Source organism: Canis lupus, chromosome 1, assembly GCF_048164855.1.
Source record: "Canis lupus baileyi chromosome 1, mCanLup2.hap1, whole genome shotgun sequence".
Classification (NCBI taxonomy): Eukaryota; Metazoa; Chordata; class Mammalia; order Carnivora; family Canidae; genus Canis; species Canis lupus.
The window spans coordinates 48799646-48827106 of NC_132838.1; the positions used below are offsets into that span (position 1 = coordinate 48799646).

General features: G+C 40.8%; 1 protein-coding gene and 1 pseudogene across 5 annotated transcripts in view; both read left to right on the forward strand.

Annotated features, from left to right (window-relative positions):
• The window catches only part of TULP4 (TUB like protein 4), a 225974-nt gene that overhangs the window by 162896 nt on the left and 35617 nt on the right, over positions 1-27461 (forward strand). For all 5 annotated transcript variants that reach the window (XM_072829323.1, XM_072829366.1, XM_072829333.1 and 2 more), the window contains 2 exons: positions 20413-20593; positions 23095-23229. In XM_072829323.1, coding sequence (XP_072685424.1) covers positions 20413-20593; positions 23095-23229 — 316 coding nt within the window. The remainder of the gene's footprint in view (positions 1-20412; positions 20594-23094; positions 23230-27461) is intronic.
• On the forward strand, positions 338-451 carry LOC140608939 (U6 spliceosomal RNA; annotated as a pseudogene).

The window sequence follows — 27461 nt, forward strand, 5'->3', positions numbered from 1 at the left end:
ACCTAAACCAGTACAGGAAGAAAACTCTAGTTCCCACCCTTCTTGAGGGAACATCTTGCAAGAAGAAAGCTCCCAGGAACACCCTCCTGCTGAAGACTCAAGGAGGTCTGCAGAGAATGGCTTCTCAGGGTGGCAGTTTGTCTTTTCCTCTTCCTGGTTACCCCTTATCCACTACAGCCCCTGGACTGCGGCACATGCATAGCTTGGGTGTCTAAACCACCTGGATTTATTTTAAGGGGATCCCAAGGCATCAAGCTGTGTATACTTGAGGGAAGTCAGCAACACCCATTGTCACTCATAGCGCTGACCCCAGATCAGATGATGTGCGGTTCACCCAGTGCTCACTTTGGCAGCACAGCGTATACTAATAACATTGGAATGATGCAGAGAGGATTAGCATGGCGTATGCGCAAGGATGATGTGCAAATGCCATGTGGTTCATCCAGGCCTTGCAGCTTCCTCCCTGACTCAGTGGGTCTTTTCAGGGATCTCAGTCCTCACTGTTGGCTTTTCTTTGCAGCTGCTCCTGCTTTCTACTCTGGCAGACCTGTTCTCTCCCCAGGCCCCCAGAGCTGCAGAGCTCTTTCCTTGAGTGAAGCCTCTTTTCCAAGCAGCATAGGGTTTCACATTGCCTTACCCGCTGCTTCCCACAACTCCAGCTGAGGTGTCTGTGACCCCAGTCCGCAGATCTAGGCCTCATGGTTTCTGCACAGTGCTCTCCCCCCAGCTGGCAGCGAGGCCTTAGGTTGCCAGATCCAGTCCCTGTTCCAGCCTTGTCTTGCCTCTTCCCAGTATGGTCCTTCATACCCTGCTCTTGGAAGCCTTCTCAGCCACTGCCTTTGCCGACACATCCACCTTGGGCTCCTGTGTTCATTCCTTCTTCTCACCTGGTTCATTTGTCTAGGGCTCCAATGTTGGCTGTTTCCCCTTTTTCCTCTCCTTGGGGCGATTTCTCCCACTGCCACAGCCTATCAGCTTCCACCTGAGTACGTAGGCTCCCCCAGTTGTGAGCGACATGCACCATCCGCCCTCCTGTCCCTCATGCTAAGCACTGGCTTCCTGGACCCTACTCAAATCCACATGATTCCAACCTAGCCTATCAGTGTTCCTCCCTGCCCCATCCTCTGTTGCTGACCATGTACAACCAACCCGGGAATTATCCTGGACTTGGCGTCTTCCTTACCTTCACCCTCCACTTAGTCACCAAGGCCTTGTGATTCCACTTCTTTTTTTCTTTTTTGTGTAAGATTTTATTTATTTGTTCATGAGAGACACAGAGAAGCAGAGACATAAGCAGAGGGAGAAGCAGGTTCCCGCAGGCAGCCCAATGTAGGTCTCAATCCCACGACCCAGGGATCACGACGTGAGCCAAAGGCAGATGCTTAACCACTGAGTCACCCAGGTGTCCTTATTCCATCTTTTTTTTTTCTTATTCCACTTTTTAAATCCTTTGGTGTCAGGAATTATTTATTTATATTTAGATGCTAACGGTGGTTCATTCAGCTTACATGAAAGTATTTAAACTCAGACACCTTGCATTCTGTAATATGTAATAGGGCTGCTGGATTTAGTGACTTGCAGGCTCTTGCCATCACTACTCTTCCTCAGCTTAGTTCTCTGGCTGATTTCTTCCATCTGTCAGTGGCTGCTTCTGCCACACTGGGCTGCCTCTTCCCTGGCTTCTCAGGAGCAAAAGAATGAGTGACTTCAAATCTTTGAAGTTACTTAGAGATCTCCTTTGGGACGCCTGGGTGGCTCAGTGGTTGAGCATCTGCCTTTGACTCAGGGCATGATCCCGGAGTCTTGGGATCAAGTCCTGCATCAGGCTCCCTGCAAGGAGCCTGCATCTCCCTCTGCCTGTGTCTCTGCCTCTCTCTCTCTCTGTGACTATCATAAATAAATAAAAATTTTTTTAAAAAATCTCCCTTTGCCTGCAGCACTGGCTTGTAGACTGTGTTCCTCACAGACTTCTGTGGAGCTGCCTCCCTGGGGCAGGAGATGGAGAGAGCTTCAGGGAGGAGGGGTCCAGGAACACCCAGACCATATCCCAGGGCAAGTCTGCCTCTGTCTGTTTTAGATATGAAACTGGGATGATGTTTTACATTTCGTTTTTTAGGGAAAATCTGTCATATAAATGTAGGAGTCTGGTCCCTCTCTAACATTCTATTTATTTTTACTAAGGTTTATTAAATTAAAAAGCTGCAGTTCTTAAAAGTCAAATAGTACTACTTGGTTTATCATGAAAAATTTAAAAAACAAACAAAACACCAGCACCTTTTAGTTCCTGGTGCTGTCCCTCCTGCTCCCTGATTCCCAGCCCCTGTGGCAGCCACTTGTAACTCTCTGTGTTTGTCTCCCTATTTCTGAATTATGGGCTTGTTCAGTCAGATCTTGATGTCTTGGACTCAGGTGTTCTTTACTGACTTCCCCCCTGGGAAGCGAGAAGCTGGCTCTTTTGGTGTGCCCCTTGCCTCCTCAGCGTCCCCTGCCCGCACCCCACCTCCCAGTGAGCCCCTGCCGCCCCAGGCCATCCGTCTTCTGCGCTTATGGTGTGATTCCCAGGTGACTGGTGCACAGAACCAGGGTTGCATTTCCTGCCTCATGTGCTGTTAGATTGGCCCATGGTTAGTAACGTCGCCTTACTTATTGCTTAGTTGTCTGTGTACCAGTCACAGATTAGTTCCTACACACCCTTCCCCTCCCCCTACAAAAATACTAGAAATCTTCTCTGAACGTATTCCACCCCTCGGGAGGTGGTTTTCTGGCACTGTCCCTCCTGGGGTGCTCGGCCCTCTGCCCCAGCAGCACAGCTGGCACCCTGTGTGTAGGTTCCCTTCTCTCCTCTGGTAAGGGAGCCCCTATTTCTGGGGTCACACGCCTTTATTTGTATCTTAATGGAGCATATCTTCCAGTTGAAAATTTCCAGACGATTATATAGCTGGGACACAGCAACCCTTTTGCAGCCTGTCCTTTCAGCTCTTTGCTATTTTCTTTTCTACCCTTCTGGAAATCTTATTACTCAGATGTTGTCCTCCTAGACTGATGATTTGGTTTTAATTTCTTTTCTTTGCCTGCTTATCCTTTGCCTTTCCAGAGGCTATCCTCAGCTGTATCTTCCAAGTTTTCTTTGACTATTAAAAAATTAATGTTATTTTCAATTTTTAGGAGCTCTTTTTTTCTTTTCTGATCTTTTTTATAACAGCATCACTGTATTTTGGCTAACTGAATTTAAATTAAAAAATAAAATTTAAAATTTAAAAAACTAGCATCATATTATTTCATGGAGGATGAAACAACACAAAGATATTAATTGGAGGTTTTGAAGTATCTTTCTGTATTCTTCATTGTCTTTTTCCTTCAGGTTCTTTTTGGCATTGTTTTGGCTTCTCGTTTTCATATCAGATGCTTTTCTCAAATGTCTAGTTGTCATTGCTCATCTACTCATATTTAAAAAGGTGGAGACTAAAACATGATCTGGATACTAGTTGTGGGGGGTCTGCTCTTAACTAACGGGCTTTGCTGTGGGGCTGTGACTGGATCTGTCCTTCTATGTGTTCCTCACCTGGTGACCCGGGTGGGCTCATTTCTGGCCCTGAGTTGCTGAGCTTTTACTGTGGGCCTCAGCGCTGTGTCTGTGTCACCCCCACCCTGGACTTCTGTTCAGCCCCTCCAGAGGGCCAGACAGGCGCGCCACTTCTGTCTTTGCATAAGAGAGGATGTGTGGGGGGTTGCCTGTTCTTCAGGACTTCCACCCAATCCTCCTGTCTTCTCCCCACCCTCACCTCCACTCTCAGAAAGGCCTTTGGCTTCTCTGGCACAAACCAGCTTACTCCTTGTCTTCTTCTTTGCTGTACATTTGGGCTTCAGCTTGCCCGGGTCTGTTTGGTCACTTACCATCCATCTGCTCTCCAGTGGCTAGAAGTTGGCTTCTCTATCCACTGACCTCCTGTCTCCAGTTCTCTGTTAAAGTTTCACACACATTACTGGTATTCGAGGGTTTGGGAAGGTGTCCAGGTCATCAGGTGACCCCACATAACTTAGTAGCCACCTCTCTGGCCCCTGTTCCCCTACACACTAGCCACAGGGGACTATTATGATTTCCTAAATTCAGATGCTTTCCTGACTTTGCTTATGCTGTTCCTCCTTCTCTTGCCCCTTGTCTGTCCAGGGAAGTTCCACCTGTCCTTGAAGACCTAACACAGACGTCACCTCTGTATAGGTCGCTGCCTTCCTCTCTTCCCCAGCCAGGCAGAGGTTCAGTCATTTCTGGCTCCCTGGCTCTGGTGTTGCAGGAGCTCCTTCTCTGTACTGAGAGGGCATTTTGTAACATTTTCCACATCTTGTAACTGTTGGTGTTTTTTCCTTACAGTGTGTGAGGGCAGGGACCACGCCTCATTCTTCCCTGTAGCCAGGACTCCTTAGGGCAGTAATGTAGGCATGCAGTGAGTAAGGGAAGAATGTTTTCCCTGAAGTTGCAGCTTCCCTCCTCTTTCTGCCTGGAGATGATTAAGTCCATGGCCTTGCCTAAGGAGTTGCCATATTCGCTACCCATCCATCCCCAAGTACCACACACACAGGAGGAATTCCTGGTTTAGCCCGCATACCCTGCCCTGGGAGGACTCAGCACTAGGTTTTCTTTTATTCACTTTTTTTTTCTTTTCTTTTATTCACTTTTATACAGAAAATAAACTATTTTATACAGAAAAGTCTTAAATTTGAGGGGGTTTTCACATCTACCAGTGGATGGTAGATGGAAGATGGAAGATTTCCATTTGGTGTGGAGATTTCATTAGTTATGACTGATTAGATTCAGGTATCTTTTGTTTGTTTTTTATTTTTCAGGCTATACGGTTATCCTTCCTTTAGAAAGCAGTTTGAATGGGGATCCTAATGTCTGAATTCTCCTTCCTACTCAAATCCAAAAGCAGTTTCTGAATGTGAATCATTGTCAGTTTAATCCCAACCCATGGTGTAGAAAACCCAGCTCAGAATTATTAGATATTAGGATACCCTGCCAAGAAAATACACGTGATGTCTTTGGATGAAAGCCTTTGCAAGATGACATGTTCCTGTTTCCTGGCATGCTGCCCGTGCCGTGCTACCTAAGGACAGCAGGATAGAATCGATGACATCTTCACAGACCACCTGACCTCAGACTTGTTTTCACCTTTTCTTCCTGTGTCATATCTGTCCCCTCTTTACCTCTCTCCATCTTTTCTTTACTCTGTAGTAATGACAATTTTTTAATTTATCCTGAGCCAATAGACTTTTTCTGTGTTACAATTCTGAAATTCTCTCCTTATCCAGTGTGCCTCTGACACATATTCATGATGAACATCCTAGAATTACATTAGGAAGTTTACAGCCCAAGAAGGAAACTTTAAGCCTCATTGCCTTTAATGAGGACACAAGTCAGTATTTTTTTAAATCATAAAAACAAATGCTTATTGTTTATCAATTTTAGAAATACCTATAATTACTTCATAAAGTTTATACAGGTGATGAAAGATGCAAACCATGATTAAATTATACAGCAGAGGGCAGCCCAGGTGACTCAGCGGTTTAGCGCCACCTTCAGCCCAGGGCCTGATCCTGAAGACCTGGGATCAAGTCCCACCTCCCACCTCGGGCTTCCTGCATGGAGCCTGCTTCTCCCTCTGCTGCTCTCTCGCGTGCGCTCTCTCTGTCTCTCTCTCTCTTTTTCTCTATGTCTCTCATGAATAAATAAATAAAATCTTTTTTTTTCAATTTTTTTAATGTATTTATGATAGTCACAGAGAGAGAGAGAGAGGCAGAGACACAGGCAGAGGGAGAAGCAGGCTCCATGCACCGGGAGCCCGATGTGGGATTCGATCCCGGGTCTCCAGAATCGCGCCCTGGGCCAAAGGCAGGCGCCAAACCGCTGTGCCACCCAGGGATCCCAATAAAATCTTTTAAAAATAAATAATACAGCAGAGATATATGTGATTATCATGAACTTAGAAAATACATCAAGAGCACAATTTCCCATATGATAAAGGAAAGAGAACTAGAGCTTTAAAAATACACTTTCTTCTCCAGAGTATGTATAGATGGTCCCCAACTTACGATGGTTTGACTTGATACTTTGACATTATAATGGTGCAAAGGCAATATACATTTAGTAGAAACCATACTTCAAATTTTGAATTTTAAATTTTAATTTGGTGTGAAATGAGAATTTTTTACTCAATATATCTTTTTGCTAAATGTCTAGACATAATTCTCCATGATTAGAGGGTAATGTTTGTTTATAAACACTAAAACTTTTATTTAAAAGTAGGAGGTCTTGGGACACCTGGGTGGCTCAGTGGTTGAGCGTATGCCTTCAGCTCAGGGCATGATCCCGGTTCAGGGATTAAGTCCTGCATCAGGCTCCCTGCGAGGAGCCTCCTTCTCCCTCTGTCTCTGCCTCTCTCTCTACAGAATAAATAAATTAAATCTTTAAAGTAAATAAATAAATCAAAGAAGGAGGTCCTGGGGCACCTGGGTGACATAGTCATTTAAGCATCGGACTCTTGGTTTCAGCTCAGGTCATCATCTCGGGTTTGTGAGATAGAGCACTCCACACTTGGCGGGGAGTCTGCTGGAGATTCTTTCCCTCTGTCCCTGCCCTGGCTCAGGTTTGCACACCTGCTCTCTCTCAATTAAGTAAATAAATATTTTAAAAAACAAAAAAGGTCTTAAGTAATAAAATAGACCTAATACTTAGGCAGTTTCAACCATGATTTAAAATAAAGTAGAAGTCTGGATCAGTCCTAACCCCACGGTAAGAGCTTCTTTTTTTTTTTTTTTTTTTTCAGATTTAGCACCTGCAGGTATAAGTGGGGTGACATCATCTCCTCTAGCCTCTGTTCTGATGTTACTGTTTTGGTTTTGTGTTCTTTGACCTAAGAAGAGAGAAAGTATATTCTTTTTGCTTTTGGATTCAAAGTCTAGATCCCAAGTCTCTTCTCAGCAGCTGAAAGGAGTTTTTTCACAAAATGTAGTCCCTCCACATCTGCTAATGTGATTGGTGATCCCAAATCCAGCAGTGTTTTTCCACCACCTTTAAATCCTGCTGGTGCCATGATGGGGACAACAATGAGAAAAATCACTAAAAGTACCCGTCAGAACTCGGTAGTATCTATCAAATGAAAGCTGTTTTTATGACCTACATTGAAAAAATATTAACACATTAATCAATTGAAAACAGTAATTATTCATTTACTTTTTATGTATAAGGTTATGATTGAAGTACCAACATAGGACTCAAGATTTGCTAACTCTCCAGAAGTGTTCTAAGTGATAAATAATTCTGGAGGGTTTTTAAGCTAGGTAATCTTTAAATTTTGATTATTAAAAAATCAGTAGCACATCAAAAATAAATAGAACAAAGAACCCACATATTTTGCCACATTTGCCTTTTATCCTTTTATTCTTTTTTTGAATTTGCTGTCCTTAAGGTAAATCCCCAATAGCTTGACTTACTTCATTATAAACCCTTTTAGAACATGGCATTTCCTTCGGTAACCACAGAGCCGTGCTCACACGGCCTGTTTACTTTGAAGAAGGCTCTTGTCAGATTGAAGTAAATCACTTGTCTGGTACTTAGATTAGCCTGTGGCTTTAAAGAAGGACATGTGTTGCACAGAGGAGAGGGGTATTCATTGTGAAGTTTTTCTGTGTCTTGCACTATAACATAGGAAACAATTTCTAAAGGAAGCTTTAAAAAGTCATGTAGGTCTTTGTTTCTCAGCTAAAAAAGTGGTGTTATCACAGTTTTATAAGTGAAAAGTAAATGGCTGATATCTGACATACAAGTAATGACTACCTCATAGTTGAGGACAGCTCTTTGACAGAATAAAAGTCAAACTTAACAAAACCAAATTAAAAAGAACCACAATATATTATCTGCAAGGAGTTTTTTATTCACCCTGAGGAAATATTTCCCTTTCCTGGGCCCGTTAAGTGCTGGTGTTTGAAGTGACTCCATTGACTGCCCCTGGTCCTCCTCCTGGTCTTTTAAGGTAGTCATTATAGGTACTATATCAGTTTTAGCTTCACTGGGAAGACTTGAAAGCTCAACACAATAAGAAAGAAACATGGAGCTCTCTCTGACATAAGCTCTTGTACTCAAATTATTTATCATTTTTAATATCCACCAACTCACTAGAATAATGCCTTAGTGATTCATTCCTATGCTGAAGACCCTTAATCATGAGTGAACTGTAAGTAAGTAAAGGACCTATGCAGTAGAGCTCCTACCTAGCAGTTTCTGGAAACAGCTTTGAAATTAGATTTAATCTAAAGGGTGATTGGAAAGGGTGGAAAAGGTGATTTTTTTTTCCTCGCCTCCCCATTAGATTTTCCCATGACTTTTCAGTAGTGTGTGTACTGCAAAAGGGAAGCCCATTTTATTTTAAGCCCTAAAGGGGACATATATAGGAATGATTTTTGCCAAACTAGACAGGGAGGATATGAATAACAAAGAAAATAATAGAAACATACTTAGGAAGGGAAGTCAGGAGATGCCTCTTACCCTTCATGGCTATCTTTATGCAACTGTTGATACTGTTTAGTTTTTTAGATTTTTCCATTTTGTTATTCTGGAAGTTCTGTTGAACTCTTCATAAGAGAAAATAGATTTCTTTAGCAAACAGGTGCAGCTACTATGTTTATACTTTTTTGTCAATGCTATTTTGGTTAACTGACAATGGTAATTAAGATGTGTAAAAAAAAAGATGTGTAAAAATTAAATTGCTCTTTGTTATATCTGGATTCAGATAATTGATGAATCACTGTATAGAACACTCAGTATAAATAAATTATAAAATACATTAAATGAAAAAAACCTTTCTTGAAATTTGCATTGAACAACTTAATTTAAGAATGAAATGGGGGATGCCTCAGGAAGGAAAGGAAAGGAAAGAACTGAACCATATGTTCAGCATTCTGATTTTTTCTGGCTTCTGTCTCACTGATCTCAAAGGGCTAGCAGGATGCCTGGGTGCCACTGAGAACTAACATAGTGGTTTGAATTAGGGTGGCAGTACTCACAACAGTCCCTTCCCCTGGCCCAATGCAGAGTGAGCAAGAGAGGAAAAGAAGGAAAAAAGGACTGTAAGACTGGCATAAAACAATTAACAAGATGGCAATAGTAAGTTCTAGCCTTTCAATTATTACTTTAAATGTAAACGAATTAAACTACCCAGTAAAAAGACGTGGAATAGTTGAATGGATTAAAAAACAAAAATCAAAAAAACGAAGCCCAACTGTATGTTTCCTACAAGATACTCTCTTTAGATTTAAGATATGTATCCCCAAAATAAATGAATGGGAAAAGATAGCTCCCTGCATCCCTTAGCCAAAAGAGAGCAGGGATGACTGTATTTATGTCAGACAAAATAGACTTTAAGTCAGAAACTGTCACAAGAGACAAAGACAGACATTATATAATGGAAAAAGGGTTAATTCGCCTGGAAGATCGAACAATTATAAATATATATGCATGTAACATCAAAGAACCTAAATATATAAAACACTAAATATATAAAGTAAACATTGGTAGAACTGAAAAGAGAAACAAGCAGCAATATATATAGTAATGGTAGGAGACTTCACTACTCCACTTTCAATACAGGATAGTATATCCAGACAGAAAATCGGTAAAGAAGCAGTGGATTTTAACAACACTATAAACCAAGTGGACCTAACAGATATATACAGAATATTTCACCCAAAGGAAGCAGAATATACAGTCTTTTGAAGCACACAAGAAACATTCTCTAAGGTAGATCATGTGTTGGGTCACAAAATGAATCTTAACTAATTTAAGAAAATTGAAATTACATCAGGTATCCTTTTCAATCACAATGGAAGGAAACTAGAAATGAATATTAGAAGTAATGCTGGAAAATTAAAAAATATGTATAAATTTAAGAACGCACCCTTGATTAACCAAATGGGCCAATGAAGAAATAAAGGAAAATTAGAAAATACCTAAAACTAATGAAAATGAAAACACAACATGCCAAAACTTATGGGATGTAGCAAAAGTTATACTAAAAGGGAAATATATATAAGTAATAAATACTGACCATGCAAAAAGAAGAAAGATTTCAAACAATCTAACTTTATATCTCAAGGAACTAGAAAAAGAAGAAACTTAGCCTAAGTTAGCAGAAGGAAAGAAATACTAAGACTTAGAGCAAAAATAAAATGAAATGGAAAATAAAAAAACAATAGAAAAAAAAACCTAAGAGTTGATTTTTTTTAAAAAAGATCAACAAAATTGTTAAAACCCTAAGTAAAGGAGATGATTCAAGTAAAATCAGATATGAAAGAGGAAGGGTTGCCTGGCTGTCTCAGTCAGTAGAACATGCAACTCTTGATCTCTGGGTTATAAGTTCGAGTTCCACATTGGGTGCAGAGATTGCTTAAAAATCTTAAATAAATAAAAAAAAATGAAAGAGGAGATATTGTAACTAATGTCACATAATTAGTGATAGAAAGTAATAGAAAGGATCATTAGAGATTATTATAAACAATTCCATGCCAACAAATTGGATAACCTAGAAGAAACGTATAAATTCCTAGAAACATATAACTTACCAAGATTGAATCATGAAGAAAAAGAAAATCTGAGCAGACCTATAACTAGCAACTAGATTGAATCAGTAATCAAAAATCTCACAAGAAAGAACATGCCAGGGCCAGATGGCTTAATTGGTAAATTCTGCCAAACATTTAAAGAATTAACACCATTCTTTCTCTCTCTCTTCCAAAAACTTGAAGAGCAGGGAACACTTCCAAACTTATTTTAAGAGGCTAGCATTACCCTGATACCAAAGCTTGACAAAGGCACTGTAAGAAAAGAAAATTATAGACCAATATCCCTGATGAATATAAATGCAAAAATCCTCAACAGAATACTAGTAAACTGAATTAAGCAGCAAGTAAAAAGGATCATATACAGTAATCAAGTGGGATTTATTTCTGGTAGGCAAGGATGTTCAACATATGAAAATCAACTAATGTGATACCCCACATTAACAATATAGGATAAGAACCGCATGATCCCTCTCAAAGACATAGAAAAAAACATTTGACAAAATTAAAAAAAAAATCTAAACTAATATTAGAAAGGAATTACTTCAACATAAAAAAGGCCACATATGAAGATCCCATGGCTAATATCATGCTTAATGGTGAAAAACTGAAAGTTTTGCTCTGGGATCAGGAACAAGACAAAGACGAACACTCTATCCATTTCTATTCAATATAGTACTGCAAATTTTAGAGCAACTAGGCAAGAAAAGGAAAAGACATTCAAATAGGAAAGGAAAATGTAAAAATATCTGTTAACAAATGATACGATCTTAAAGGTAGAAAACCCTAAAGGGTACACACACACACACACACACACACACATACACATACACATACAAACACAAACCTGTTAGAATAAACAAATTCAGTAAAGTTGCAAGATACAAAATCAGTATACAAAAATCAGTTGCATTTTTATATACTAGCAATGAACTATCTGAAAAGGAAATGAAGAAAACAATCCATATGTGCAATAGCATCAAAAATATGAATAAATTTAACCAAGGAGGTGGAAGACTTACAGGGAAAACTACTAAACAGTAATGAAAGAAATTAAAGACCACACAAATAAATGGGAAATATATCATGTTCATGGACTTAAAGAAGACTTAATATTGTTAAAATATCCATACTACACAAAGCAATCTACAGATTTAGCACAATCCATATCAAAATCCCAGTGGCATTTTTTACAGAGATGAAAAAAACAATCCTAAAATTCAAATGGAACCACAAAGGACCTGAAATAGCCAAAACTGTTTTGAGAAGAACAAAGCTGTACGAATCACACTTCCTGATTTCAAAATACATTACAGAGTTACATTAAATAAAACAGTGTGGTACTGGGATAAATACAAGCATAGAAACCAGTGAAACAGAATAGAGAGCCCAGAAATTAACCAATGCATATGTGGTCAACTGTCTTCCAACAAGGCTGGCAAGAATATACAGTGAGGAAAGGATAATCTCATCAACATATGGCTCTAAGATAAATACATTCATATACAAAAGAATGAAATTGGACTCTTGTCTTACAGCGTATACAAAACTCAGACTGGATTCAAGATTTAAACTCAAGACCTGAAACTGTAAAACTCCAAGAGGAAAACATTGGGAAACTTCATGTTATTGGTGTTGGCAATGATTTTTTTGGTTATGACACCAAAAGCATAGGCAGCAAAAGTAAAATTAGTCAAGTGGGATACATGAAACTAAAAAGTTTCTGCACGGCATAGAAAACAACAGAATGAAAAGGCAACCTTGAGAATGGGAGAAAATATTTGCAAACTGTATGTGATAAGCAGTTAATATCCAAAATATAAAAGGCGCCCCTTCAATTAAATAACAACAAAAAAAATTTAAATAGCCAGATTAAGAATACACAAAGGACTTGAATACACATTTCTCCAACAAGTAAATGAAAGATGCTTAACATTCCTAATCATCAGAGAAATGGAAATCAAAACCACAATTAGATACCACCTGTTAAGAGTACTATTGTAAAAAAAAAAAAAAAAAAGACAAATGTTGGCTAGGATGTGGAGAAATTGGAACTCTTTATGCTTTTAATGGGATTGTAAAATGTTGTAGCTATGGAAAACAGCATGGAGGTTCCTCAAAAAAATAAAAAATTGAACTACCCATGCAATGCAGTTATCCCAAAGTTCTTTCAGGTATTTATCTAAAAGAGTTGAAACCAGGGTCTTGAAGAGATATTTGCACAACTATGTTCACTGCAGCATTATTCACAGTAGCCAAGATGGGGAAACAACATAAATGTCCATCAGTGAGTGAAAGGGTAAACAAAATGTGTTTTGTTCATATACACAGTGGAATATTATCCTTAAAAAGGAGGACTGGATAAAACATGGATAATCCTTAAGAATATTATCCTAAGTGAAATATTCTGGTCACTGAAGGCCAAATACCACATGATCTCACTTAAGTGAGGTATCTAAAATAGTCAAACTCATAGAAGGAGATAATGGAATGATGGTTGTCCAGGGCTGGAGGGAGGGGAAAACAAGAAGTTGCTGTTCAATGAGTATTAAAGTTTGTTATGCGAGATGATTAAACTCTAGAAATCTGCTGGATAACATTGAGCCTGTACTTAACAAGACTGTATTGTACACTTAAAAACTTGATGGTGTAGAACTCACTTGATGGTGTTAAGTTTTTTTTACCACCTTAATGTATTGAAGGTCTAAATTTATTTGGAAATCTGTTTCTTGTTCAATGTTCTGTTTTCTTCATAGGCCTTTATCAATACCACAGCACAGTGGTGGCTGTGGTTTGATGCAGAATCCTTGTATGAATGCCAATGTTTGTTCATATGGCTGAACTATAAAATTAAGCTTCTCAGCTTTCCCTGTAGCATTCCTGAATCCCAAATGCATTGCTGCTCTTGACAGCCCTGCCCTTGGCATTAAATATATCCTTGTGTCATATTGAGGAGAGGTGACATATATGCTGCTACCAATGACACTCTCTTGATTAACTTCTGAGCCCTCTTCTTGACTAGGCCTCAATCTTGGCCTGTAAAACTGAGTTCTCATCACAAATGATTTCATACACATGTGTGCACACACACACACAGTCTAAGAGACTTGAACAAACACTAGCATAGTTTCTGTCAACTCAAGGCTGTGTTGCTAGAGATGACAACTCCAGCCCCCTTAACTTCTTGCCTGGGAGAGGTCAAGGTTTCCAAAAGAATCTATTGTTTGTTCCTGACAGTAGTGCCCCTATAACCTAGTCTCTGGGTATGTAGGACCCCAACTTCAGTAAGCATCAGTTAGCAAGTCCAGGTAGCCCAGTCACACTGAGAAACCTCGCCTTCCACTTTTGTATATTTCTACTTCTTACTCTGCTCAACAGCACCCCCTGCCCACCCCCATTGAAATGCTCAGTCACCTCTGAACAGATGGAAGTTGAGTTCAGTTCATGCTGAAACTGGTTAAAGTCTGTTCTTACCTCCTTAAATAGTTTCTAGTTTTGTTTATTTTTGACATCAGTCACAGGTGCCATTAGGTCAGCCCCCATTACTGTGTATCCCAACAGCTACTGCCAAGTCAGAGACTTTTACTCTCCTCAGTGTCATTTCAGAAGTCATTTTGTCTTAGGCCTTTCTTTTTTTTTTAAGATTTTTTAAAAATGTATTTATTCATGAGAGACACAGGGAGAGAGAGGCAAGAGACACAGGCAGAGGGAGAAGCAGGCTCCATGCAGGGAGCCCGATGCGGGACTCGATTCCAGGTCTCCAGGATCACAACCCAGGCTGAAGACAGTGCTAAACCGCTGAGCCACCTGGGCTGTCTTAGTCCTTTTGTTGGAGAAGTTTGTTAGTAGCCACAGGAAGAAATTACTATTTTCAAATATTAAGAAATATATTTGGATATATTTTTAAAACTTAGAGCATTTTAAAACAGAAAAGGATCTGAGAGCTCATTTAATAAACTTTTTCAGCTGACAGAGGAGACCAACATTCAGGAAAGTAAATGATGAATTTAAAATTACATAAGTAGTTAAGAACTAAAATAGAGCCAGATAACCTGGCCAAAGGAAAAGGTGTCCTTTGCAAAGGAAAAGGCGTTTCCCCCAACAGATTCAGGCAGTCTTACCAAACAGGCTAAGCAGATTCCAGTGTCACTTAGCATCCCCTTCCCAAATTAAAATTACATATTTACCCCCAAGGACCATGTGGTGGTGAGTGGTTGCACTAGGCATTTTCACCCTATTCCAAAGATCTGCTACAAAGCTGTATTTTTCTCTACCTCATTCAGAACATACTTAAATATATTTTAAATAGTATATTCACATAGTTTGAAATTTTTAATGTTAAAAGTGGTATATGATGAAAAATCCCCTTTCCTCTGCTATGCCTAGGCTACCCACTTCTGTTCCCCAGAGGTAATTGGTATTTCCAGTTACTATATATCCTTCTGGAGATAGCCAAGTTAAATGTGTGTTTTAATTAATCTTACACTCAGACCATTCCCCTCCTTGCCCCGAAACCATGTGTGTGCATCTTATAAGGGTGAGTAAACTTAAAAATGGAGCCTGAAAGGCTTAGGGAAGAATGTTCTAGTAACAAGAACTCTTTAACATTAAAAATGATGCCTGAGGCAGATAGAATATTTCCTTCTCTGAAACTCTTTAAACAGGATAGTGTGTCATCTTTATGAGTTAGTTTATAAGTGGTTATTCTGCAGTAAAGCAATGAAATGATCAAAATTACATGTTTAGCCAAAAGATAGTTTTTTATTGTATATATTTTTGGTGAGATTTCTTTCCCATATTTATCAGAATAAGTCTCAAATGTCTGTTCTAGAAATGATTGTTGGGGCACCTGGGTGGCTCAGTCAGTTTAGCATCTGATTCTTGATTTCGGCCCAGATGATGATTTCAGGGTTGTGAGATCGAGCCCAGCATTGGGCTCTACACTGGGCGTGGAGCCTGCTTAAGATTCTCTCTCCCTCTCCATCTGCCCTTCTCCCTCTAAAAAAAGAGAGAGAGAGAGAGAAATGATTGTTATAGTCAACTGTGAAATTACATTTCATCCTTTTTTCAAAGAACCAGGAAATAATCTGTTAATCAGTTGAGGAATTGTCATTTACAATGGTCTGATTTCAGTGACTCTCTTTAGTTGTAAAATATTCAAATCTGGCCTTGAAGCATTTGAAAACTAGTGCTCTGAACCTCCAACTGAGAGGTCCTTCAAAAATAAAATTTTACTTCAGTGACGTCTCTGAACAGAAGATTCCTTCTAAATGCAAAGGGACATCATATTTTTTCCCTTCCTTCCTCTCTCTGCAGTGGCACATTTAGACATTTGCCACCAGTAGGGCTGACGTTACTAGGAGGAGCATGTAATCACTTTGTTATCTGCTCCCTTAGCTTAAATCACAAAGGAAAAATAAATGGACAAAAAGGTCAGCTTCTTCTGGAACTAGTTAAATTGGTTGCTAGTTAAACTCTACTACAAAAGAGGTGAACATTTATAGAAGCTTGTATTTTTATAGTTGAAATTTCCTAATATGGTTTTTATTCAAAAATGTAGATGAATACCAGTTTCCAAAAATAAAAGTACTTATGAGATATTATCGCTGGCTCCAAATGTAAATCTTCTGACTGATTTTACGTCTTCGAACCACCTTTGGCTCGTGGCTTGGTTCGTTTTAAATTGCTGGTCATAATTGTGTAATATTTTTAAATAATTACATCTAAAAATAATTTAGAATGGAGAACACTGATATTAAACACTGCCTGCAATGAGGGGGAGCCATTGAATGGGTATGGCCTGAGGGCCCCAGGTTTCTACCAGCTTGTCTCATTCTTGGTACATATGACAAAGGGAGTATCGTCCAGGCCCCTACATGAAGCCTGCAATGCAACAGAGAAAACAAAAAAAATATGAGACAGAAATTTATTTCATCCATTACTGAAAGTATTTTATAGGCCAGTTTTATGGAAGATTTGAGTATTGGTTTATAGTTTAAAAAAGAAAGGAAAAAGGTTTTTGTTTCATTTATTTTTTTTTAAAGATTTTAATTTATTTATGATAGTCACACAGAGAGAGAGAGAGACAGAGACATAGGCAGAGGGAGAAGCAGGCTCCATACACCGGGAGCCCGACGTGGGATTTGATCCCAGGTCTCCAGGATCGCGCCCTGGGCCAAAGGCAGGCGCCAAACCACTGCGCCACCCAGGGATCCCAGTTTTTGTTTCATTTATAGGTAGACTGGGCAAATACCAAACAAAGCTTTGGGCAGAAATACATTTGCTAATAGTCTCTGAGTGTCTGCTCATGACAGGCAGCGTTTGAGAACCTGGGGTGCAGACCTGTCCTGCAGAAACTCATGGTTCAATTCGAAAGACAGGCATGCGAAAACAGCCAAATTGAGGGATACTGGGGGGGCCATGGTTAGAATTAGATTAATTCCATTCCATGTAGTGGGTCCCCAGAGCCTTCACACGTGATATCTCAATGCCTGTTCCATACCAGACACTATACTAGATATGGGAGATAAAAAGCCATAGTCTTTGCTGTAAGACAATCTGACTCTGTGTGTGTGTGTGTGTGTGTGTGTGTGTGTGTGTGTGTGTGTATGTGTGTGTGTAGGTTGGGGAAAGGATGAAGTTATGCTTTTCATCTGGGACATGTTGGTTCTGAAGGGCCTTTGGCACATCCAGGGGTAGGGGTCAGGTAGGAAATATCCGATGCAGGAGTCTGGAACATAGGGGAGAGGCCTGAGCAGAGAGACAGCCCTGAATAGGGCCTTTGAGGCCATGGACACAACTGTGATCTCCTAGAGAGGGAAGATAGCCTGAAGCCATGCTTAGAAGAGGAGACAGATCTGGGAAGAAGGAGCCAGCACCAGCCTATCTTGAGCACCAGCATGAAGGAGTGGAAACAGAGATGGGTGCATGTACCTACTGTGTATTCATTATTATTAGACTTTTCTGCCTTGTTCTCTTAAAGTCCTTCACTCACATAAGCTTTGTCTCATTGGAAGTGATTAGGCATGAAAAGAACTTGAAATAGAGATTTTTAAAAATCTGATTTCATGTTGTATCAGTGTTCTCCAGTTATCTGTGACAGGCTTGTTCCCAAACAGAGTAACTTCCTCCATCACTGCTTGACAACTAGGCTGTTAGCACTGCTTTTCCCCTTCCCTCTGATCTTAATAGTGTGTTATCTTCCCAGGAGAGCTGTAGTTGGGAGTGATTCATGGTGGAGAATTTGGGGGCTGGCATTAGTGTAATGTTGCACACTGATGCCTCACTAAATCACCCATCCTCTTCTATTCAGAAATTAGATGTCTGTTCTATTGTCTGATATCTGTTCTTCTCCAAAATGGAAAAATGTGAACATTACTCAAAAGATACTTCAAAGCAGAGGCCTTTCCTCCCTTCCTTCACAAGCACTTCCTGTCATGTGTCATCTACTCTGACAGGCCCTGGGGAGATAGGAGTGAGCAGAGCGCACATCGGCCATGCCCTGAAAAGCTTATAAGCATGCAAGCCAGACAGAAATCAAACAATGGTGCAATAAGTGAAAGTAGTGATGAGTGTGCGCCAGTGGAAGATGATAGGGTAATGTGAACCTATAATGGGAGATGGAGGGTGGGAACTGGTTTGGGATTGATGCATAGTACTTGTGAGTACTTGTGAGGAAGAACGGTTGGCTGTGGCCTGCTAACAAGCTATCTTTATTAGAAACAAAAGTCATTAGTGATAAATTAACTCCTTCATGCAGCACCAAGATTCATAGCCGTTCTTCAAAACATACATGAGCAAATGAAGGAGGATATGGGAACCCTAGTCCTGCATCTCCGAGCCTGTATCACTGAGGTCTTGGCAGACAGGCCAGCCGATACTCCTTTCTCCATTGGCAGCCAAAAATTCAACTTATACAATGTTTCATCGTATTCCTAGTAGTTTGTTTTTTCTTTAAGCCAAGTGCAGTAATAGATTCCTCACTGCCCCGATTTAGCCCCTTTTTTCCCCAGTCATTAAAATGTAGACATGTTTAAAGGAGTATTTGATGGACAGTCAGTTCATTCAAAAACAGATCTATAAATTCTGTGAGCTTTTTACTACTTAAATGAAATATATCATCCCTTTGCAATTCACCTGTCTTAATCATCAGGATTTATGTCCTAAAAATGCCTTTTGATGGTCTCTGACTTTCCTTCATTTAACAGTAAATACTATTAAGTGCCCTCTGTACCCAAAGCTGTTAGGTACAAGAGGAACAGCTGTGGATAGTCTTTGCTCCCAAGGAGTTTAATGTCCAAATCTTAGCAAAAAGAGGCAAGGACCTAATAAGCTCTAAATAACTTTACCTTTGTGTAAATCCTAGTCTTTCCAGTAAGATAGCCCAGTGGCCTGATCACTTAATGGGCTTATCAACTGACCTGACTTCTCAAGTTGTTTTTACATCTATAAAATGGAAAGAATCTGCATGCTTGTTACAATCATTGCTGATGGATGCACAGATCTCAGTAAACATAAAAGAAAAAGTTTTAAATGTCAACAGATGTGGGATGCCTGGGTGGTTGAGCATCTACCTTCGGCTCAGGGCATGATCCCAGGGTCCAGGATCAAGTCCCACATCGGGTTCCCCACAGCGAGCCTGCTTCTCCCTCTGCCTGTGTCCCTGACTCTATCTCTCATGAATGAATAAATAAATAAAAATCCTTTAAAAATTAAAAAATATGCCAACAGATGGAGAAAGTACAGAGCCACACACACAGAGCAGAAGAGAACATGTTATATTCTTGGGGAGCTCCTCCTTTCCATGGCCCCAAGGTTCCCCTTGGTTCACCCCCTTGGTGTCATTCATGAATGAACCAGCTAGAATGCACAACTCATGCCAGGGACTTCTAGCGGCTGTGAGATGCTTCTCTGTTGCACTGATGGATGGGGGTTAACCCTTTCTTTGCCCTCTCCATGCTTTAACTCTGACCGTGTGTTTGCCCACACCCGCAGCATGTTCCTGCGTGTGTGCTCCAGGGCCAGGTGAAGTGAGGGGGACTCCTTGGGGCAGCCCTTCCTCCACACACCAAGGTGTCAGGCCCATCTGAGCTCCATTATCGACAATGCTGGTACTTACCTCCCAGGATTATTTTGGCAACACATGAGGTAAAGCTCTTAGTATAGTGCTTAGCACAAAGTAAACGCTCAATGAATGTGTTAATACTGTTAATACATTAGAACCTTAATGATTAATTAATACATTAATACCAGTATTATTCTTAGTTAAATAAAACATTAGACAAACTATTTCAAGAGCCTCTTCTTTCCAAACGTGGTTAGATAACCTGCTTATATAACCAAATATATTTTCTCTTTTGTCAGACACACAGCTGAAGTTTTTCTTCTAAATTTGAGCAATTCTTACTGAACCTTTGCTACTGTTGCTTTTTTTTTTTTCAAGAAAAATACATATCATCTTCTTAACCCTCCTTCTCCAACCAAAAAACCCAAACATACAAACAAAACCCACAAAAAGTAAGGCAGTGATTTTGCTGATATCATTTGTAAATATCCATACAACCTAACAAATATGTTTATTTTACCATTAGTCACATTTTGATATTAGAGGACTAAAATTCTTGCAATAATAGCCAGCTAAGTTTCTGGTGCTTAATGCTTTGTGTATCGCCTCAGTTACTTAACTGCTCTGTTTTTTTAGTCCTAAATACGTTTTATCCTTCTAAGCAAGTTGAGGTGACAGGGTTTGCCAGAAACTGCAGCCCTTTCTCCTCGTCCATCAAGGGTCCCGATCCTTGCTTGCAGGTGCTGTTTGGCACGGCTGATGGGCAGGTGATCGTCATGGACTGTCATGGCAGGATGCTGGCCCACGTCCTCCTGCACGAGTCTGATGGCATCCTCAGCATGTCCTGGAACTACCCTGCCTTCCTGGTGGAGGACAGCAGTGAGAGCGACACCGACTCGGACGACTACTCCCCGCCCCAAGGTAGCCAGCAGGAGGAGGAGGGAGGGCGAAGGTGCACCATACTGCATGGCACCCTGACATACCAGGAGGGCCTTGGAGATGCGCAAGGCAGGATGGCGGAACGTCTGGGTCTTGATTCGGCTATCTTCCCTCTGCCTTCCCTTTTCTCAGAATCACCGCGCAGGTTGATGAAGCTCCATTGGCTTAGGTTTCACTAGACATGAAATGACCCTTTCTGTGTCCCTGGGGTGTTGTGGGTCTTAGCTGCTTAATGAGAATAAAGAGAGCTGGAGATGAGAAATGCTGTGCTATTACTATAACTTAATCTGTGGTGTTCGAAATCCCTAATGTCATTAAAGCCTGTAGCTTTAGTTATGTGAGAAAAGGATTAGTTCTGCCCGTAATGCAGGCCAGTATGCTGGGCTGCCATCCGTGCTCCGTCGTCTTTATTTCAGACGAAAACTTTCTTTTCTCAGTTCAGGAGAACCTGTCTCCTGCCCCCATAAGCCTCAAATGGTTAGATTAGATCCATTGCCAAACAATTCTTTAAGATCTGGAGCAGCAAGGAAAAGTTTCAGGCTCTCAATGGGGGTAATTTCAGATTCCAGCCTCCTTCACCTTCGCAGTATGTTTTATCCCTCAACTGTATGAGAGACCTCCCCCATACACACACACACACACACACTCATCCTCATCCACACACTGGCAGAAGCCTTTGATGGTCACGCTGCCCATCACCAACAGCAGCATTCAGCGCTGGTCTGCTCAGGGTTTGGGCTCGTCCCCAATACTCCATACCTCTTTTTTTAAAGGAAAATGTGTTATGAAATCGTGGCAGATTAGACGTGGTTATACAGCTGCAGTATTTCTGTTCTCAGCATGCACAGCTGTGTTCGCGCTGCTCACTGAGCGCCCTCGACAGGCTAGACGGTTTCTCCCTTCCTTGTGCCTGTGAGCATGTTCATCCTATGAAGGGCTGGTCTAAAGAATATTCTTTAATTTTGTCCCCCCCCGCCCAACAGCATCTATCTCCATTGGTGCTTGGAGTGCTCTCATTTTGTCGTCTTCTGTCCCAGACATGATATAATACATGATGCTTCCCAGAGACAGCACATATTCATTTAGTCATTTGTTGGAGGAGAAGACAGTGTTTGCACATGAAGGAAACTTCAGATGCTTGGTACTGTTTCAGGATGGGTGGAGCTTGGGGGAAGAGAGAGTACTTCCATTTGAGAAATAACTGTACCTTTTCCTAGTAGGACCCTAGCCCTGAGTGAGGTGTTGATCATTTCTCCAGCCTCGTAGTAATAAAGTCAGTGTCTTACAACATTGGGTACTTTTCAGCATACTTTTAAAACAGAGCTTTATTGAATGCAAGTTTACTTAGCCCCATGTATATATAATAGGAAGAAACAAATAGGAAGATCCAGAGACCCAAGTTTATAAAGCGGGTTCAGAATAAGTCCAAGAATAGAATTTAGTTCCTGGCTGCCTCTCTAACCTATTTCCCTTCTTAGAGCCATGGGGCAATTTGGAGGAAGATTGGGATTTGCCTTTCACATAACAGGGTTTTTCTTGATGGCCTAGGGAATTTGCACATAGAGGTAGGTACCTACAGCATCTTAAAGTGAAGCAAAGGAAAGTCACAACTGGGAATGCTCCACAAGTGAGGCTGAGTGGGGGCTGAGTGTGTGGATGTCAGGCCGGCCCAATCTGCATGACTGCCAGAGATGAACTCAGCATGGGTGTGAGGCCTCTGGGATTCTTCAGAAAGAACCCTGATTTATCCTGGCCTGTGGAAAGGACTGACTTTTACTTTTGAAACATGTGGAGAATTCCAGAACATGACCCATCACAGCATCCTTAGCATCCACAAGTACTCCTTGAACTTACAAAGCAGAATTTTCTTCATACTGGCTGTGTATGGTAGGTATAGCAGAATTCTTTATGAGACACATCCCACCTTGGCCTTCTCTCCAGATTTGGGGGTGTCTCATGATAAACACTTAACAAAGAACTCATGGTGGCTGCTGTGGCTCCTCATTTCCTATAATGTTCAATGAAAGAGAAATAGCATTGAAAAGCAACTTTTCTCTGTACATTGGACCAGGATTAAGATACCATTTTCATCCCTCTTACCATCCTTACACGTTATGACATTAAAATTATTTATGGTTACACATTAGTAGAAACATGACACATTAATACACAAGTTAATAATCTTTTCACATATATTCTCACCACCATACAACAGAGCCCAAGGGACCCCAGTTGGTACCTCCAGGGCTCACTGTCCCCACCCTGCTTCTCATTCCAGAGTTCTCTGGGAAGCATCCCTCTGATGGCCTTGTGTCGTTCCTGAGTCATAGCAAATGTTGCCTTACTCAGTGACATCCCAGTCCAGAGTCTGATCTGCAATATCAGGCAGTTTCTCAGACTGGCTACAAGACTGCAGTAGCATGCTCTGGATGTGGGTCACGTGTGCATCGCCTTCTCTTCACTCAGCCCTTTTGTCCCGGCAGATGGTCCAGCAGCATATCCCATCCCGGTGCAGAACATCAAGCCTCTGCTCACTGTCAGCTTCACCTCGGGGGACATCAGCTTGATGAACAACTATGATGACTTGTCTCCTACTGTCATCCGCTCGGGGCTGAAAGGTACAGAAGGCCGCATGTGACCCCAGGCCCACACATCTGCCCTGTGTGCATTTGCCTTCCAGTGGGCATCCTACACCCATTACTTATCCGTGCCCGTCCCTCTGCAGTGACCTCTTCCAGGCTTAATGGAGTCTGTGAATGAAAGCCATTTCCTTTCGCTTCTCTGCTTATCTGACAAGCCGATACCCAGGGACTCCTGATGGTCTTCGTCTTTCTGTTCTTTTCCTACCACGACAAGAATTATCCTTTTTCAGGTGTGTGGTGTTTGCCTCTGGCTGACATTATACCTGTACAGTATCTGCAGCAGCAGATCACACACAGCACAGCCTCACAAGGGCCCCGGTTATTTTGAGACTCATTAAGGAACTGATCGTTGTGTGGTAAAGTTACCTCAGCAAACTACGGAGGTTCTACAGTTGCCAGACTGAGACACTGATGCAAACATCAGCCTCCAAGTGCTGACACTTTCCTGACAGATGTTAAGACATCTGTTATCTCAAGAAAATCGCTGTCTGTAGGCATTTGGTGCGTTCTGAATTTTGCAGTTTGAGGATATTTACTTATGTTGTGACCCTGATGAGTTCTTTGGAAAAACGGTTCTGTCTCTTCAGGATTAAATGGTGCGATGTAGGAATTTCTGGACTGCCTCTGGTCTCAAAGTTAAAGGGACCCACTGGGCAGCACGGGTGGCTCAGCGGTTTAGTGCCGCCTTCAGCCCAGGGCCTGATCCTGGAGACCCGGGATCGAGTCCCATGTTGGGCTCCCTGCATGGAGCCTGCCTCTCCCTCTGCCTGTGTCTCTGCCTTTCTCTCTCTCTCCCTCTCTGTGTCTCTCATGAGTAAATAAATAAAATCTTTGGGAAAAAAAAAGGAAAAGAAAATATTTTTTTAAATAAATAAATAAAAATAAAGGGACCCACTATACTCTAAATGGAAGGTCAAGGGCAAACCCAAAACTGCAGTTCAGCTTGCCCCTGTCATTCAGAACTGACCCTCAAACCAGAGAGTTGGAGCAGGTGCTTCTTGCCTGAATGATTCAAGACTCACAGGCCTGTAGAGACCACAAGTCCATATACTTAACTGTTGATTGCCTGTAATGTGTTATACCTGTCTGCACACCCCCAAGTATGTATTCTATTTTAAAATTGTATATTTTTAGAAGTTCTGCTCCCTTTTATGAATGTCCCATTTTGTCTCAAAACTATAATTGTAAGGAATTACTTCGTCTTTAAATTCCTGAGGGACATGGACTTTGCAGAAGTCTGTGTTTATACACATACACAAATGGGCTCCTTTAAAAGCTGAGTATTATGTGTGTGTGTGTGTGTGTGTGCGTATGTGTGTAGTGATGGTGAACTTAAATTCCTTGGGCTTCTCTGTGTTCTTTTCTGAAGGTTTTGACCTTTGTGGAGCCAAACTGCAGGATAGTCATCATAAATTCTCACATATAGTTAGTAATCCAAGCTCTTCTTTAGAAATTCTATTTTTAGGGACTCCTGGGTGGCTCAGTCAGTTAAACATCTACCTTTGGCTGCGGTCATGATCTCAGAGTCCTGGATCCAGCCCCGCATTGGACTCCTCGCCCAGCGGGGAGTCCTTTGCCCCTCCCTATCACTTGTGCACACGCGCTCTCTCTCTCTCTCTCTCTCTCCCTCTCTCTCAAATAAAATCTTAAAAGAGAAAACTTTTTTTAAACCTTTAACCAAGTTGATTAATTTCATCAGAACTTGCCTCTAGTCCTGGAGTCCTGAACTTTGTTCCCTACTGTGTATCTGAGCAGGACTGAAAATAGCATGCTTATACTCCTTCCATTGTATTCTTTATATAGCAAATTTTTCAAATTCTTTGCTATCTTGCTTACCTGTGGAAACTGAGGAAATTCTACCTTAAAGAAAAAATCTACATAGTATCCCAACTTTGAGGACTTCTATTTATCACACAGTGAACCATAAATTAGCTCACCTTATCTGGGGATTTTATCCTTTGTTGTTACTATCTCTTCCTTGATAATGTAGGGGAGGAAAGACTTTTCCCTCTAGAAATCTTTGGTTCTCTGACTGTGACCCTGTAAATTAGACTGACAAAAGACAGATTAACAGGTGAAAAAGAAACAAGTTTAAAAAAAAAAAAACAAGTTTATTAGCACGTGCATTGTACTTACCTGTGAAAATGTTCAGAGATGAGTAACTCAAAGGGGTGGGTAGAACTTGGGCTTATAAAGCATGTTAACAAAAGAATAATCTGTTTATGGAGAAGTGACAAAACAAAGGGAAAGGACTTAAAGTTTCTAGGACAGCAAACTGTAGGAAGGTAAACATATAGAGGTCTAGTGGAAGATAGGGCTCCTTCCTGAAATTTGTCATATAGATTCTCCTGGTCCTATCTGTGGGCTGATAAGGATCTAGAGATATCTCCAGTATTAACTTCTGTCCTTCCTGGTCAGAGGGCGAGGTGGGGGGAGGGGGGGAGGGGGGGCCTTCCCAAATTTACATCCTGCTTTTTAGCAGAGGGGAGGAGAGAGCTTTTTTTGTATCTGCTGCTGCTTAGCTCAAAATAGTTTTTATGCCAGTATGGCATATTTCAAAGTGGCATATTCTGCTACCCTTCAAGGAAAAACAGTAGAATGATAAGCTCAGAAATTCTCTGACCTAGCCAGTTCCTCTCTTGTATATAGTAAAGTAAAGCTCTCAAAGGCACTGGTCGTTTCACCACACATTTGTTTTAAAATCAAAGAATTTAAACTCCTAGGTTTTATTTCCTTTGCTATACAGAATTTCCTCCTTTTGTCACTGCGTAGAATATACTAAGAAAGTCAAGAGGGGATTTTGATTTTGAAGTAGAATGGTTTTGGTCAGTGGTCCTGTCTCCTCTGGTAGTTCTGACTGATAGAGGTTGTACCCATCATCCTCATTGAGTATGTGCCAATGTTGTTCTGTCCTTAGTACACTCACCAGAAGCACTGTTATTAAAGAAAAAAAAAAGTACGTGTTATTTTACCATCACACACTTTCCTACTTTGTTCATGTGCTCATCACTTTCGCCTTCTCAGTGCACAATCCATGTACACAAATGCAAGTACACATATATCTAGTGACTAATAAAAAGGTGACTCATCAACATAGATATCCAAGGAACAAAGGCCCCTGTGAACCCCAGACTTCTAGCTAGCAGGTCAAATACATGTGGTGTTTAATAAGAGCACTGTTCTTTCTCCAGGAATACTTGGCTGCCTCTTTTTGACCCAGCACTAATCCCACACAAGGGACTCTTGTTAACACAAAAGCACCAGATTTTCTCATTGCTTACTGTATGTAAAATTTTGACCCTCCAGGCATAAAAGATCTGTAAGACAGTCTGACTAAAGTAAAATAGTGTGCCTATGTTAATTTTTGTGTGTGTAAAATGTTTAAGAGACTAAAAATCGACAAACACCTCAAAATCATCAGTAAAGGGATGCTTGGCTGGTTCAGCCAGTAGAGCATATGACATAATTTTGGGGTTGTGAGTTTGAGCCCTGAGCATAGAGTGGGCATAGAGATTACCTTAAAAAAAAGTCACCAAGAAAAATTGGTACTTTACGAAGATGAGCCTCTTTTGTGCCTTGTAACTTCACACACATGCCCAGAGACCCACTGCTAAGAGCCTTAGGAAAAGTGAAAAGAGGATTACTAAATAAAGCATTAGTTTGTTCTTTCTGGCTTATATTTTAAAGTGAATTTTTAGAGGTTTAAAAATTGTAAAATCATTACTGAAAGATTGGGCAACGGTATTGGGGATTATTTTATATTCTAACATAAGATGGACATAGCTTCAAAAACTTTCTGGGACAGAAAAGATTCTGACCACATCTAGGCTTCTGTATCCTTCTTTATCATAATGAAATCTAGAAAGTGAATATTTCTTTCATTCTGTAGTAATTTATGAGAATTTTAAACTCCTGCCCTAGGAATTCAGTCCCTCTGGAAGTACTCACACACCCCTGGCTGACACTGAACAAATCCAGTTTTTCTTTCTTAATTTCACTCCTGAATTCTTTGTGTCAGGGTTTTCTGGAAAGATTATTTCCCCTGGTGACTGTGTGCCCATTGTATATACATCAGGAGTGGCTTATGCTGCATGTCACAGGGCTATACATGTTGCTGCAGCACTTGATGCTATTGGTTGTGTAATGAACAGAACAAGAAATGGAGTTATTCCCATGGAACTTGTTCTTTTTTAAAAGAACAGCTTCCC